This window comes from Ahaetulla prasina, chromosome 1 (genome assembly GCF_028640845.1).
Source record: "Ahaetulla prasina isolate Xishuangbanna chromosome 1, ASM2864084v1, whole genome shotgun sequence".
Taxonomy (NCBI): domain Eukaryota; kingdom Metazoa; phylum Chordata; class Lepidosauria; order Squamata; family Colubridae; genus Ahaetulla; species Ahaetulla prasina.
The window spans coordinates 146167185-146184235 of NC_080539.1; the positions used below are offsets into that span (position 1 = coordinate 146167185).

Here is a 17051-nt window from a genome sequence, read left to right on the forward strand (position 1 = left end):
CCCACCTCATATGCAGTTGTGCCTTTTCTGCAACTGGGAGGTTCTTCAGATGGTCACTTATACCTTAGGCACCTCATGACTGGACTATTGCAATGGGATCTACATGGGGCTACCTTGAAAATCAACTGGGAGCTACATCAGGAGCCAAAAGCAGAGGTGCAGATAGTAATGCAGCACAATTGGGCAGAATAGGTACATTCTAGGGTGGTTGTTGAGGTTTTTTTTGATTAAATATTATCACGCTGTGGGACAGACGAAGTATATCTTCTCTGTTGCTGCTGCCAACCTCTGGAATAGCAACCCCCCTTAGAGATACATATGGTTCTCATCCTTTAAATGTTTTATAGGTCTGTGAAGATTTGACTCTGTTGCCAGGCCTAGGGTTAAAGTACTTGTGAAGTCACTGATGATTTTTGGTTATTTGTATGGCTAGGTTTGGGTGATGATGTTTTTATATTATGTACGATATTCTTTTAAAATTATAAGTTGCTCAGAGTCTTTTGGAATTGGATAGCCTTGAAATCAAATGAATGAAGAATGAATGAATGAATGAATGAATGAATGAATGAATGAATGAATGAATGAAAAGAGAATAAGCTCTGCTTTAACCTAAAGAGCCCAGAGTACTAGTATTCAAACACATACATGTGCTAAACTGAATTCTGGGGAATACTAAGAAGCATCTTTCAGGAAAAAGACATATCAAAAAGATAAAGGTGAAAATTAGGGATGTGCAGCACTTTAGATGAAATACCAGAAATGTGCTTCCAGAGGCTCTGGCATGTATGTTGCATCTATTGACAACACTTTAAAGAAGCCACTTATATATAAATAGAACATTGTGAAGCAGAAAATTACTAACATTTGTTTTCAGAGAGGAAAACGAATGAAATAAATTAAAAAAGGAAAATTAAAAGTTAAATACAATTCGAGTTTAGTTTAGAATTGATTTCTATAATCTTTGAGTTTTCTCAAATATACAATAATAAGTGCTCTGATGGAGTATGTGCTGCAGTTTGGAAATGTGCTACCAAATCTAAGTGGTTACCAGCATGGTTAACGGGCCTTATCATGGAATTATAACTGAAAAGAAAGTTTTCTCAGCAAAGGATGACAATAAAAAAGGAAGCACACCTGCACAAAGGAAATATAAGCATTTAGAACAAGTCTTGCTAAAGAGCTTTTGCAAAGATAAATCCTATTCTCACTAACCTTTAAGAGTTCTTTGTCAGTGTCAACAAGCATGTAGATAGGGGTGATCCAGAAGATATAGCTTACTTGAACTTTCAATAGGCTTTGACAAAACCCCTCACCAAAGACTCCTGAGCAAAGTTAGCAGTCATGTGATAAGAAGAAGCTCTCTTATGGATCGGTAACTGGTTAAAGAACAAAAAGCAGAGAGTAGGAATAAATGGATGTTTCTCTCAATCAGAGATGCAAAGATCAATATTGGGATTAGTGCTGCTGATGTTTTTCATAAATGATCTGGAGTCAGAAGTAAGCACTAAGATGAACAAGTTGGTGACACTAAATTATTCAGGGTGGTTGGAATAAAAAAAGGAACAATCATGAATTCCAAATGGACATAGTCAAACAGAGAGAACAGATATTAACAAAATGAGTCAGGATAGTGCATATGGGGACAAAATATTTTATCTTCACCTACAAGCTGATGGGATCAGGGATGATAGTGGACTGCCTAAAATAGAATTATGGAGTTGTGGAAAGCTTAAAGAGAATATCAGTCTACCTCTATCATTATGACAAAGCCCAATATCGTGATGAAATAAAACTGCCAATATTGCAATGCCTTGTAATTCCATGATATTTTGTGCCTTTTCATTCAGAAAATACAATTCAGTGGGGTGAATATGATAAGAGATGTATAAAATTATCCATTATATGGATAAAACAGAATTAGAATTCTTTTTTTCCTCCTCTGATAACTAGACTCATCAATGAAACTGAATGATGGAAGAGATATAAAAAGAGAGCATTTATTTAATTAGCACAGTTAATTTTTTTAAAAAAATACTGCTCTTATGACCACCAGCTATGATGTTATCAAATGGGATTAGACTACCAATCATTAACACACTTGATGGCTATATATTAAAAGCATTATGTCTTTCAATACCACTTGCATAGGCACATGAGAGTCACTGCAGTATACTGATTAAGAAAGAATATACTATATTCTGATTACAGTCAACCTTCTGCCATGGAAGCTCACTGGAAGACTTAAGATGAATCACTTTCAGGTCACCCTTCCTAACAGCGTGGTTGTTATCAGTGGTGGTATTCAGCCGGTTGTATCCGGTTCAGGGGAACCAGTAGCAGTGGCTGTGGGAGGCTCCAGTTTTTGACACTCGGCGCATGCGCAGAAGGCTGTGCGCATGCACGGAGGTGGCACGTGCACTCACATTTGCGAACCGGTAGCGAAGGTAAGTTAATACCACCCCTGGTTGTTATGAGTATAAAATGAAGGAATAATTCCAATTAAGATACCTTGAACTGCTGGAGAAAAGACAAGATATAAACTTTATATCTGTCATCATCATCAACAACAACATCTTCATCATGAAGTTTCTTGGTATTGTTGCAACAAGATATCAAACTTAACAAATCTTTCATTTTTATATTTTCTTATGTTTGTAATAGGATGCACTCTCAGGTCATTTGCATTCCCAGATGTACCAGGTTCAGCTTTAAGTAAATAAGCTATGTTAATATGATCAGAATCACTAGATTACTCTCTGGGAAACATTTGTACAATTGGAAGATGAAGGACGATTTAGTTAGGCATTTAGAGCCATCTGATAGAAGGTGTGTTTCTGTTTAGATTCCAGGGTTCATCTCAAAAAGACAGAATTAATTCTTAATGTTTTTTTTAAAATGTCTTTTATAGTTTATAGAAAAGAATATTCTTTTCATTCCAAATTAGTTCCATTATCTATATTAGTATCAAATTATCAAACTAAAGAGGTAGACTCCAGGTAGTCATCAGAAGTCAACACTTTCTTGAAAGTACAAGCACAAAAAAGTGCAGTATGTAAATACAAGAACAAATGGAGAATTTTAAGAAATATAAACACTGATTTGCTTTTCTCTACTAAATGTACTCATACCATCTGTGTTTTTTTTAAAAGCAATACTATGAAAGGCCAAAAATTGGGAGTTCTCTGAAATAATGTTCTGTAAATTCAGATCTGTAAAACAATTGTCAAAATTTGATAAACCAATGAAACAATAGAGAATACATTTTGCTGCTATGTTTGGATAATGTAGTTAAGATTAAATGTTAAGAATTGTAGAGAGCTGACACTAACTGTGGCTTTAAAGGTCAACGCTAACCTTTATTCTCATGACTTTTTCCTCAATCTCTCTAAAAACATCTTGATCACCAGCAAACTCTTTCAGTATATTGTGTCCTATATAGTTTATTCTGTTTATGCAAAATGTAAATCAGTAGTAGACATTCCTCACTAAGATGGATTGCTGACTGTGGCTACAGCATCTCAGCTTCTCTTTTCACCAAAAGCATCTTAAATTAGGATAAATTCACACACCATTTATCTTTTATATATAATATTCTCATACTCTGTCTGGGGCTGTTTATGTGATTTTCAGAATTTGAATAACAGATTCCAACATCATAGCTTACCACAATATTTAAAATGAATCTGAAAACACGTTTGGCTCTTTGTCAAGGGCAAGAATAAGCAGAAATATTATCTATTATTTCTGGGCTTCAGTTTACATTCATGCTTATTTATGCTACAGATAAGGCATATCTGCCTTTTTGCTTCCCAGAGTCTTAATATAGACGATATATTCTGAACATCTATATCACTGAAAGCAAAGAACGTAAATGTCTCTCTGCAGAAAGACAACTCTACTTTGGAAACTGCTCTTACCTGGAAAGCCAATCTAAAAGTGATGTTGTCAACCAACCAAGGAAAAGAGACTGACAACACTATGAAAGAGCTTGCCAATTGGGACAGAAATAATTGGACAAGAACCCTTTTGCTTCTTCAAGGAACAGCATGAAATGCAACTTCAAAGAATCATTGTTGAGCAACCATTGTCAGAAAAAAAGATTTATGGATAACAGACCTAACTGTCAAATACATTTGGGCTTGTTAAATACCATCTCCCTAAAACATCGAGTGTTTTATAATAGAATTTTCCAAAGGATGCATCACTGATTTGTGTTTTTAATGTCAACAGTAGACAAAGCATAGCTAGTTCTTTGGCTTCTGTTAATTAATAACGTTTTTGCTCACATATTTGTAAGAGGCCAAGGTTGGGAAGTTAATGGAAAAGCTCAACAATGGAAAAGCTTATGCGCAACCCTGAAACATTTTATTTATTTCCTAGAGGTTCCAGTATTTCTTAGAATGTTATTCTAGCAAATTCTTATACCCCAAATATAGGGATGAGATTTATTAGTTTTACAGCATGTATACTTGGAAAATCAAATAATTTTAAAAGGGACACATTATGGTGGAAGGAGTCTTTAAATGGTATACTCTTTCCAAAAGTGGATCAAAGATGACCCTGCATTCAGAATAAAGTGCAAATAAATCTAATTAGTTTTCTCATGACTCTAATTTGATTTATATTTGGAAACAATGTATCCCAGAATGAGAAAATACATCTTTTTTTTAATTAAATAGACATGGGTCTTAATGTAAGATTAATATTTTGTTTGTTTGCTTCTTCTTTTTTTTAGGAATAAGATCGCTAATACTGGAGATCAATTAACCATATTATTTGTGTGGCAGATGAACAGTTTTTTACTTAATAGGCAGGGACTGTTGAGAGAGTAAAAAGAGGTATTCAAATGTTTTAGTATGAAAACCTTGTTCATAGTCTTGCCTTGGTGTAAGACACACTGTGTGTTACATCAAGATATATAAGATTAGGCTGTCATAAAAGGGCTTTTGAGGCTATAAATGTTAATCAAGCTAAGAGAAACAAGGAGGGAAATTTTTAAAAGATCCACCTTCTCTTCATAAACATAATGGCAGTAAAACTAATATATGTCAAAGGATTTTATAGGCAGGCTGAATTTCAAGCTCTGGAAAAAAGTTATACAGGTTTCTTTAATATCGCTAGAATTCAAATTTAAACTAAGGAAGGTACAGCCTCCCAATTTATATATCTAAAATGCACCTGATTGGGTAAACATTAGCAATTTTGTCAACAAAATCAAATTTAAAAACACTTAAATTTCCCACTGGAATTTAAATGCCTTTTGCATAATTGAACACATGTAATTTTAGAAGCACGTTAAAAATGGAAAAATCACCTAGCTCGATGGACACACTTATAAGCACTTAAGTGTTTGAAATATATTTTAGCTCCTTTTCTTGTTTTTTTTAATAAGTTCTCATTGGGAAAGTGATCTATTATTAATTGAAATAATTAGCAATTATTTCAATTAATAATATTTCTTAAAGCAATGAGAGAATTGAGTTCCCATTCTCCTATCAAGCTACAGAATTATAGAATCAGGATATCAACATTCTGTCTTGTACGGTTAATTCTATTTAATAATTCTATTGTTACTAAATAGGTCTAAATAGATCTTCATGCTTGTAAAACACACAGCAGACTTTACTAAATGAACTTTTACAAATCTGGCCTCCCTTTCGGTTTTAAACATTCATAAAACATTTGCTGGTCTAGTCTAGAAAGGAGGTCCACAGTCCCAGGAAGACTGGGCTTTGATGGAGCTTTTACTTGTACCTTAAAAAATTGATGTACAAATACACAGGTCACACCTGGGTGTACACTAATTCAGAAAGAACTGTTCTTAAAAAAGACAAAAGATCATGCTATTTCCTTGCCATATCTATTTTACAACCGTTGTGTGGCAGAGGTGATTTGTTTCCATCCAGGGATAGGTGGAAAAGTGTACAACACAAAGAAAAGTTGTTCACATTAAGCTTTTTCTAATTCATGTAATCTGTATTGGAACGATTTAATGCTTTCAAATTCATTCAAAACTACTTTGGGTTTGAATATAAGAAAAATAAGCCATCTCTTTTCTGCACAGCCATACCATTCAATCCAAAGCTTAAAATTCTGGCTTTCTCAGAAATACAGCTCAAATAATCTTCATTTAAATACCTGGGTATTATATGATAAAATTAGGGAGTCAATTAGTATGTAGGAATTGCAATCCACTCTTGAGGCAAGTAAAAAACAACAACCATTAAATGGCAAAGATTAAAGTTATCTTTGCTTGAGAGAATATCTTTGGTTAAAATAATGATTTTACCCTGTTTAGTTTTCTAATTTCTATATTTTCTGGCTCTCTTGTTGGATTGCAGACAGTGAAAATTTCTGTTGGAAAAAATTATTAACAAGGCAAGAAGCTTAGATTTTTAAACTGGCCAAAGTAAAGGAAATGTAAGGAACTGAGAAAAAAGTGATCTTTAACTCTTCAAGTATTTTGTAATTAATGAACTATATATGAGCTATCTGCTATATATGAACTATGATAAAAAAAAACCACAACCCTCACCAAACAAAATCCCTTCTCACCCCTATGAATGTTACAAGTCTCCCTCAATCTACCAGAGGCCTGGGAGTTTAAAAGATTTGTGCAATATTTTAGTTGTTCCTAGCACTGCTCTCTTCTGGACAGAAAGCTCTGATGTTTTCCTTGGGAGCTGTTGGAGCCACTCACCCAGCTTAGGAGTCACAGCCCTGAGTGGCTCCTATCATCGTTGGGTCCATTTTGCCCTTTACTAATTCTTATTCAAGTTCTGTTTATTTATTTATTTTATTTATTTATTAATCACATTTATATACCGCCCTATCTCCCGAAGGACTCAGGGCGGTTCACAGGCAAGTAAAAACATATAAATACAAATTAAAATAACAATTAAAAAACTTATTCTAAAAGGCCGAATTATTAAAAAGCAGTATAAATAATAAAACCCATTAAAAACCAATATAAATTTAAAATCTAATCCAGTCCTGCGCGGATGAATAAATGTGTTTTAAGCTCGCGACGGAAGGTTCGGAGGTCCGGAAGTTGACGGAGTCCTGGGGGGAGTTCGTTCCAGAGGGTGGGAGCCCCCACAGAGAAGGCCCTTCCCCTGGGTGTCGCCAGACGACACTGCCTAGCTGACGGCACCCTGAGGAGTCCCTCTCTGTGAGAGCGCACGGGTCGGTGAGAGGTATTCGGTAGCAGTAGGCGGTCCCGTAAGTAACCCGGCCCTATGCCATGGAGCGCTTTAAAGGTGGTTACCAAAACCTTGAAGCGCACCCGGAAGGCCACAGGTAGCCAGTGCAGTCTGCGCAGGATAGGTGTCACACGGGAGCCACGAGGGGCTCCCTCTATCACCCGCGCAGCCGCATTCTGGACTAACTGCAGCCTCCGGATGCCCTTCAAGGGGAGCCCCATGTAGAGAGCATTGCAGTAATCCAGACGAGACGTCACGAGGGCGTGAGTGACCGTGCATAGGGCATCCCGGTCTAGAAAGGGGCGCAACTGGCGCACCAGGCGAACCTGGTAGAACCTGTTATAGTCTCTGTCTAACCTAAGGCCTGTAAAACCACAAGATATTATCCACAGTGTTCCAGTTATAATAATAATAATAATAATAATAATAATAATATTTTAATTTGTATACCGCCCTTCTCCCGAAGGACTCAGGGTGGTGAACAGGCAGATAAAATACAAATACATACAATAATTAAAAACATCCCTTAAAAAACTAATTTAAATGCCCAAATGTTAAAAAACATACTCCCCCATAAAATCACAAAATTTTAAAAACCCATCCAATAAAGATAAAAATCAGGCTAGTCCAGCCATACGAAATAAATAAGGTTTAAGATCGCGAAAGGTCCTAAGGTCAGGTAATTGTCAAGTCGGAGGGGAAGTTCGTCCCCCAGGGTGGGAGCCCCCACAGAGAAGGCCCCCCCCCGGGGGCCCGCCAGTCGACACTGTTTGGCTGACGGCACCCTGAGGAGTCCCTCTCTGTGGGAACGTACCGGACGATGGGAGATAGAAGCCGGCAGTAGACGGTCCCGTAGATAGCCCGGTCCTATGAAAAGTGTTTCACTTCTGCAACTGAAGTGTGCTCTGATTGCCAGACTTAAGTCATTAAACCTGGAATGGAGACCTAATTCCACGCAATCTTTAGCATCACCTGACTCTTCAGCTCTCTCTGGAAAACTTTAGGATTGCACCTTTTTCTCTATGGCGCATGTGTGTATACGTACAGATCTTAGAAAGATCAAAGAGAATGTGATATAGAAAGAAAGAACTATACAATTCAGCAGATGCCATTAAAGTTTGGTTCCTTCTTCATTTACTATCACGTCCGACTTTTTCTAGGAAAACATAAGAACACAACAAGAAATAGTTTGGAAGGGAAATCCCCAGCTGAAAAGCAGTGACTGAGAATACTTCTCTGCACAGCCTTTTCCTCTATAGATGGAAAAATCAATAATATAATCTCAAGAGAACAGACTTGACCAGTCTCAGAGAAGCAGATGGTTTTAAAATTTCAAAGCCAAATATACTACTAAGAATTATGAGTTATCATAACTGCTATTTATGAACTGCAACTAGAATGCTGCAAAGCAGATTCAACTCAAGTGTTTCCAGCAAGATGTTTCCTGTTAAAATGAAAGTTACTACTTTCTCCATTTTACAAACTATCTTCAAGCAGCTGCATAAAGAGTGCTGACCCATTAACATTTAAACTATGAAGATGTTTGCTCAACCAGGCCACCGAGACCTAAATTGTAAATATCCAGGTTAATAACAGCTGGCAGCAAAGAGCTATAGAAAATCCTAGCTATTCAATGCTCTCTTGTGATCATCTGAACTTTTGCAATTTTGGGCTAATATGGTCGGTCAGATTTTGAGTCCAATAAAATGAACTATTAGATGAACATAGATGTATCACTTATTTTCCTTAAAATCTATGAAATTTTTAACAGGGAGGCATGTAAACAACTGAATACAGTACATTGAGACTTGGTTAAAAGAGTACATTTAAATTTGCTCTGTATTTATTGACATCTCTTTTTCAAACAATGACAACTTTTTTCATTGTAACAATGTCTCTGTAGAGATCAAACGATTAATAAAAAAATTTCAAGGTAAAATGTACAACTAATAGTTTTGAAAAATTAAACACATTTGCATTTTGTTTTGTAGGGAAGGATGGATTAATTAATACATTCTGTATCAAATTTATTCCCCAAGGCATCTGGAGAAAATAGTAATTTGGAACAGAAAAATATGCTAAGCTTTTGCCACAAGTTAGTTCATAAAAGGGCTGCCTACGGGAGGTGCCTTCTTTCTGATCAGCAACAGGTGTTCTCCATAACATTCTTCCCCGAAGGGACCAACGTCAATTCATGCACTTCTTATAAGGGTTACTTTTTGCCACAATTATTTTGGCCAATACAAGCATTTGAGGCATGGGAAAGGCTTTGTGAAGTACTTGTGAAGACGAGGAGCTGAAACTCCCTTCATCTTTTCTCCTGCATTTAATGCTCCTTCACTGATTACCTGATCAACTCCCTAAAGTTCCTTTTCATTAAAAACAAAAATAAGAGATTTAAAAGATAAATTTGAGGACTGCACATAGCTCCTAAACCACTTGTCTGCCATCAGCTCACAATCATAGCAGATTAATAGCTTGTCCTACATTTTTATGGAGTTCTACACACACATGGCTTAGGGCCTGGGTACTTACGGGACCGCCTGCTGCTACCTAATGCCTCCCACCGACCCGTACGCTCACACAGAGAGGGTCTTCTCAGGGTGCCGTCCGCCAAACAATGTCGGCTGGCGGCCCCCAGGAGTAGGGCCTTCTCTGTGGGAGCTCCTACGCTCTGGAACAAACTTCCCCCTGGATTGCGTCAATTACCTGATCTTCGGACCTTTCGCCATGAGCTGAAAACACATCTATTTATACAAGCGGGACTGGCTTAATATTTTTAATATTTTAAAATAATTTTTAAATTTTTTAAATCTTTTAACCGGGGTTTTATTATTTTAGGGTTGTAATTTTAAATTTTTAATTGGCCATTTTCTAATATGCTTGGTTTCTATATTTTTGGTTTGTATATTTCTTATGTTTTTTATCTTTGGCTGTACACCGCCCTAAGTCCCTAGGGAGAAGGGCGGTATAAAAATTTAATAAATAAATAAATAAATAAAAAACATGTAAAAGACACAAACAGCAAAAACTTGATTCAAGAATACAGTTTGAGAAACAATGTAGAAGCAAAAAGCCTGGCACTTTTGAGACAAGGTTATATTTTACTGTAGCAGCAGTAATCTGATTTCTTAGACTATGATAACTTACTTGCCGTGCTAGGTAATGTAATTCTCAAAATGCCACACATGGGATATTACTTCAATTCAGACACTTTTCCTTTTTCCTGTTAATATTTTGACTTTTGTAAATCTTAAAACTACAAACCTGTAATGAACTTCTTCCCTGAGCTTCTTTGATGCTATTGTTTGAGAATGAATATCGGACTTATTTGTGGTAATTTGATTCACAATTTTCAAATTGGTAATTATTTTTCTTGTTGACGACCCTGTCTTGGATGTTCAATCCACTTAAAGAAATTGCACAATTTATCTTCTCCAAACAGACAGGTTTTTCCTCATTAGTGGACTAACAGCATTGCCTAATTTGACTAATATTTGTTTAGTTTAAAATGGCAGTCTTCAAAAAAATTGCCTCTGAAATTGATCTCAGTGGATGTATGAATACTTTCCATTCATCCGAGCTTTTTACAAAAGGTCCTTGAACAATGAAAAACTTTATCTCTTCAGTAAAGTCTATGGTTTTTAAATGTCATGAATGATACAGAAATACAGTGCATGACAGGAACTTCCTGGACTATGAAAGGCAGAGATCAGAAGGCTTTTGATGGTATTCCCCAATGAGCAGCTAAGAAATGGAAGGACCTTTCCAAGGCAAAGCTAAAAGAAGAACCTCTAAGTCTTTGGCAAGCTTCTTTGTGGGAGGACTGGACTTAACTACATTTTTTGAGCGTTACTTCTTAAAAGGCACACTACAGGACAGACCACATTTGCCTTCCATTTAAGAGGTACGATTAACTGAGAAAAAGAAGATGTAACTGGAGAGCCATGTCTCCATTTAGCCTTGTAATAATATACCATGTGTATTTTGCTTTTCAACTGAAGTGGAAAAACAATGATGAAAGCTTAAGTGTGTTAAGACTGTGTGTTTCCCCTTCTCCTAGTCAAACAAAGACAGGATTTTCTTCACTTGTATTCTCAGCAATCAGTTGACTAACTTAATTTGGTTTGTTGCTTCATCTAACTTTCAAATGTTTTACAGAATAAATATTCTGACTCTATTCCAAGATGAAGACAGATGTTCAGACAGGGCCTTGTCAAAGGGCTATTCTCTGAGATATAAGCAAGAAGCTGATGATGAAATGGGGTTTCAAAGCAACAAAAGATTCCTTGTGAACCCCGTATCTCTGGTTAGATACATTTTTTTGCAAATAACTCTTTCTACCTCTGTATCCCTCTCTGTAATGGGCTGTGCATGTGACAAATTCTGTCTCTCAGGAATCTTAGTTCATTACTGATCATTCTCTACTACTTCACACTTGTCCCCTCTTACAGCCTTATGTCCTGTCAGCCAATCTATTTTTGGACACTTGAAAAATAGAGACCTGTTTTCAGAAAAATACCCAACTGATGGGACCCAAACATGGAGGATCTCTATGGTTGCAACCTATAATTAGGCAACTAAAAGGTGACTGAACACTAAGCACCCATCCACACTTTATCTCCCATTAACAAGAATGATTGGTAGAGAGGAATAAGAAAGGGAATCCATCACTCACTTCCTGTAACTCATTCTGCATTAAAACAGTATGGAGAGCACTACTCATGGCCTGATTATTGAGAGAGAATAGGGTTTGGCAATAAGGCTGGCACACTTTTCTGCCAATTCAAGGAACACTGGATAGTATTTTAACATAGTCAAGTGATTATGTCCTCATTTCTTTGTATTATTTAAAATACTCCACACTAATTGACCAACATCTAGGCATTTATACTTTGAATACTGACATTCATCCTTTGTCTTAAAAACACAATGGCCAGTTGTTATAGAGCAGTGATGGCTAACCTTTTTGCTGTCACATGCCAAAAGCGGGGGGAGCGCGGGTGGTGGTGTCCCACATGCGTGTGCCCACACCCATAATTCAATGTGTCCCACTCCTCGTGCTGCATGTGTGACCCCCCCATGCTCCCCCCACTTTTGGCACGCGATGGCACAGTGAACCCGGTAGGCTCTTTTTCACCCTCCCCAGGCTCTAGACTCTTTCTTGGAGCCTGGGAAGGGCGAAAATGGCCTTCCCCACCCAGAGGCCCCCCGGAGGCCAGAAATGGCCTGTTTCCAGACTTCTGGTGGGTCTGGAAGGCCCGAAAATCAGCTGGCTGGCACATGCATGCGCACCAGAGCTAAGCTAGGGCAACGCTTGTGTGCCCACAAATATGGCTCTGCACGTGTGTCATAGGTTCGCCATCGGTTCGCCATCACCATAGAGTAAAAAATTATTTTCGCGCCCACAATAAAAAGCATCAGCTTAATCTGAAAAAGTGTATAGCCAATCAATATTACTTTTAAAACATTATCAGCTGAAGTAGAAGATGAAGAAATAGTAGAAAGAAATGAAACCCACAAAAATAAAATAGGAAAAAAGCTTTGAGAGGCTTACTTCTGGTGGTCACCAAGGGCTCTTTGTCCAATAGATTTTAACAATGATTCCGGATGGACTGCTACCTTTGGTGATGTTTTGGGACTACTGTCAGAATCTCCACTTTCCTCATCTCCCATGGCTTTAATATAACTTCCACTTCTCATCCTTCTGCAGGGAATCTCCTCATCTTTACCACCAGCAGGGTAACCTCCCCATTCATCTTGAGGTACCTGGGACAGGTATTACAACAAGCACAAAACAGAAATAAATCTGACATTGCTGTGGGGCCCTTTAAACAATCTGTTACAAATAACAACTAAGTACTTGACATTGCCAAAAGATAAGATTTTACTTCAGCTGTTAACTAAGTACAACATTCCAGTGATATTTGAATGCAGAAGATTGTTCACCAAACGATGTTGTAGTGTGGTAACTTATAGCAGCTATTGCTCACTTTGCACTTTGTAGTGTACCACTGTTTACTTAATATTTATTGAGGAAAGCACAATTAGCTATAAGACATAAACCTCAATTTATAAACAGCAATGACTAGGTTCACCCAACACAAATCAAAATCAAGCATACAGTCAAAGTGAGTGAGGAAAAACTATCACCCTGATTCTTCAAGTGCCTTAAAAGAGGATGATTTTTGATCAGATTGATCAAATTAAAGCTGAGATACAGTAAGCAACAGCTGCAGTTGTATATCTATCTTAAAATCATTTGATAACTAGTGTTAACTATTAAAAAAGCTAAGTAAGTATTTTCTAAAGAATGGGGTATGATGTTAGTTCTACACAACAGGCTGAAAAAAAGAAGACCAACTTGTGATATAAACTTCTGAAACACCTGACTGATTTAGCCAAAATCCAAATAAGCCTGATGTATTAGCTCTGGAAATCTAAATTTGCAACCTGGTAATCAAATGAAAACATTTAAATCATTCAGATAATAACACCTCCAAATAAATTGAAGTTTTACAACAGAATATCAAACATTATTAAATATACCATGGACCTATATTGCTATATACAACATTCTGTCCATGCATATAACTAATGTTTAATTGTTCCAACTTAGCTTTTGGCTCTGAATTTTGGCAAGTCCTTAATCCAATACTTTGTTGTAGTCTAACTGGATCTGGCCTTTGTTGTTCTTGTTTGCTGTTTTTTAACATGCATACCTACACACAAATACTATATACACACAGTTAAATAACTATTACTAAAATAAGTGTTTACAAAACCCAGCTGTAAAATTATGAAGGCAATTAGTATGACTAACAGTATAATCCTGGATTTAGGAAAACAGTGAAAAGTGACAAAAGAGAAAAAATAAAAAAATGTTTACATGGCTTTATATTATATTATTCATAATTATGGACATTTTCTCTTTCCTGTCTTACTGTTTAATTCATAACTAGGATTGTTTTGGACATGGAATGTAGAGGAGAAGGCTCACATTCAGTCTTAGATATATATATATAGAACATACACATGCAGAAAACGTACACATAAAAATGTTGTAGCCGCTGTTGAAAATTTTGTATTTTTGATTTTTTAATAAAGAACAAAGCTCAGAAACATCTTCACTTTATGCTTTCAGAGGCTTTGTTTTCACTGCACAAGTTGAATGTTGTATGTTTGGGTACATGAGCCTAATTTCCTCCCTCCTCAGCGTATTAAGTATTTCCTGTTGTAAATGACATGTAAGAGGCATCTTTGGGTAGTGGTCAAGGCTAGACTTTGAGAGACTGTTCTAGTCCCACTTTAGGCATGAAGCCAGCCAGGTTACTTTAGGCCAGTCACTCTCTCGGCCCTAGGAAGGATGCAATGGTAAACCACTTCTGGGGAAAAAAAACTTTGCCAAGAAAATTGCTGGGACTCACAGTCACCAAGGGTCAAGAGGGACTAGAAGCACACCCTTCTGCCCGAAAAAAATAGTTATATACAAGAATACACTGGGAAGTGGCTCACCAGGCTAATGCAGCCTGTTATTAACACACAGCTGCCTGCAATTACAATTACTGCAGGCTCGAGTCCCACCAGGCCCAAGGTTGACTCAGCCTTCCATCCTTTATAAGGTAGGTAAAATGAGGACCCAGATTGTTGGGGGGGGGCAATAAGTTGACTTTGTATAAATATACAAATAGGATGAGACTATTGCCTTACACAATGTAAGCCGCCCTGAGTCTTCGGAGAAGGGCAGGATATAAATTCAAAAAAACAAAACAAAAAAACCCTGATGTCTGTCTGTTTGTTTATTGGGGCTTATATGCAGAGTATTTTATATAACCTTCTGGCAATAAAAGGGCTAAAATTCCAAAATAGCATAATAAAATAAAAAAAACTATAGTGAGAACTAGTAACAAAAAAGTTATTAAGAAAGAATCTAAGGCCACTAAGAGCAAAAATAATGAAATGCAAGGCATTTAACCTACATTTGATCCTTTCCCAGATCTTGTAGAAAAACCCAGGTTACAACACTACAATATTGTCTTGTACAATATTACTTGACAAGATATCATTGTGCTTTAAGCAAACAAAACAGCTGAAAATGAAGCAAGGCAGAAGAAGCCCGATTGATGTTGTAAATTAATTGAGGCAATTATTCTATAGCATCCTACTTTTCTACAAAGATTCCCCCTGAAACCATAGCTTCCCTTGATTTTCCTTAAAATGGCCTTTCTGCAACACCTTTATTCTCTACTTGCTCTCTTCTGGAACCATTTCTCATGATCCACATTTGAGAGTTTTCTCTTCCTAGATCAACTGTTCTATCCATGAGAAGATACATACAGGTAGTCCTCAACTTACGACCACAACTGAACCCAAGATTTCCATTGCTAAGTATGGAAGTTACTTTTGTTAGGAAGTACAGTTGTTAAGTTTGCCCCATTTTATGACCTTCTTTGCCACAGTTATTAAATGAATCACTGCAATTGTTAAGTTAGTAACATGGCTATTACATGAATCTTGCTTCCTGTTGACTTTGCTTGTCAGAAGCTCTCAAAAGGTGATCATGTGACCACAGGATACTGCAACCGTCATAAAAACCGGCAGTTGCTAAGTGCCTGAATTTTGATCACGTGACCATAGGGATGCTGCAACACTCTTAAATTTGAAAAACAACATAAGTCACTTTTTTCAATGCCTTTGCAACTTTGAACGAATGGTTGTAAGTCAAGAACTACCTGTATATGGAGTAAAAAGCAAAATAATACAAAAATGCCAGAGAAACCATTTCACCAACCATTATTTTATGGAAGCCTCACAAGAAACATTTAGAACTGTGTTGTATAAGACTCTTACTGAAAGAGTTGCATGGTGGGGGGAGCAGATGATGAGAAAGAAATGGAGTAGCTTTAAAAAGTGTGAATTACTTGACATGTAAACTGAGTGCTTGATAAAACAAGAATTCCAGATGTGAATCGCATTTCACTAAATTAAATGTTATGGTTTCTACTTATTTTATTGGTTCTATTCTTGATCATTATATATTGCAACGACTGTCTGTGGACTCTGGCACATGATAAAGATTGTTAAAATACAGCTGTACTGATATATTTAGAAAGTACTTGATTTCTTGCGTGCGATCTCCTGAACCAAGAAGCAATGTTACATAAAATGACAGCATTTTGAGTTGTGTACAGGTGAAGGCATTCTAAAATCTGTAATGATTTACAGATTTCTTTTTCTGCACGAAAAAGAATGTAAATGAAAAAAGGGGGAGGGAAGTCATGAGAAAATGTCAGTTTAGAAAACAAATCACATCATCATGTTATCTTACTTATCTTAGAACAGAGGTGAACAGATGGAGAAAGTCTGCCTCTATTTGTTTCAACAAGATACAAAGGAGGGGGGGGGGAAGCTTATCCAATTAAAACAACAACAAAAATTGCCTCAAGCTTAAGTAACAACTTAAAGTAATAGAATGATATGTAGAATAGGCTTCTTACAACCTGATTAAAAGCTGATCAAAGTCTGCCTTGAATGTTTTAACAGAAAGTGGAAAAATCCAGGGGAAATGCCAAAAAGGCCTAAAAAGGGGAAGAGGGGATTGCTTTCTGCAGACCTTTCATTTGGAAAGCATGAAAAGCAATTCTTCTAAATGAAATTTCAATTTAGCTCTTAAAGATGCATCATTTTAGTTTGTAGCTTTTCTTCTGTAGCTTAATTCTGATAACTTTTGTTCCAAAAATGGAAATAAAAATTCCAGCTTCTCTCAAATTCTGGTTCTTTGTTTCATATAGCCAGTTGCACAAGGAAGCATTTTCATCATGGATTTATTTCTCCGTGTCATTTCAATTG

At 36.7% G+C, this 17051-nt stretch overlaps 1 protein-coding gene across 1 annotated transcript in view; it reads right to left on the bottom strand.

Moving 5' to 3' along the window:
- DLGAP2 (DLG associated protein 2) overlaps window positions 1-17051 on the bottom strand; it is a 452324-nt gene that overhangs the window by 62538 nt on the left and 372735 nt on the right. Inside the window, 1 exon segment of the mRNA XM_058177539.1 lies at window positions 12760-12971. Coding sequence (XP_058033522.1) covers window positions 12760-12971 — 212 coding nt within the window.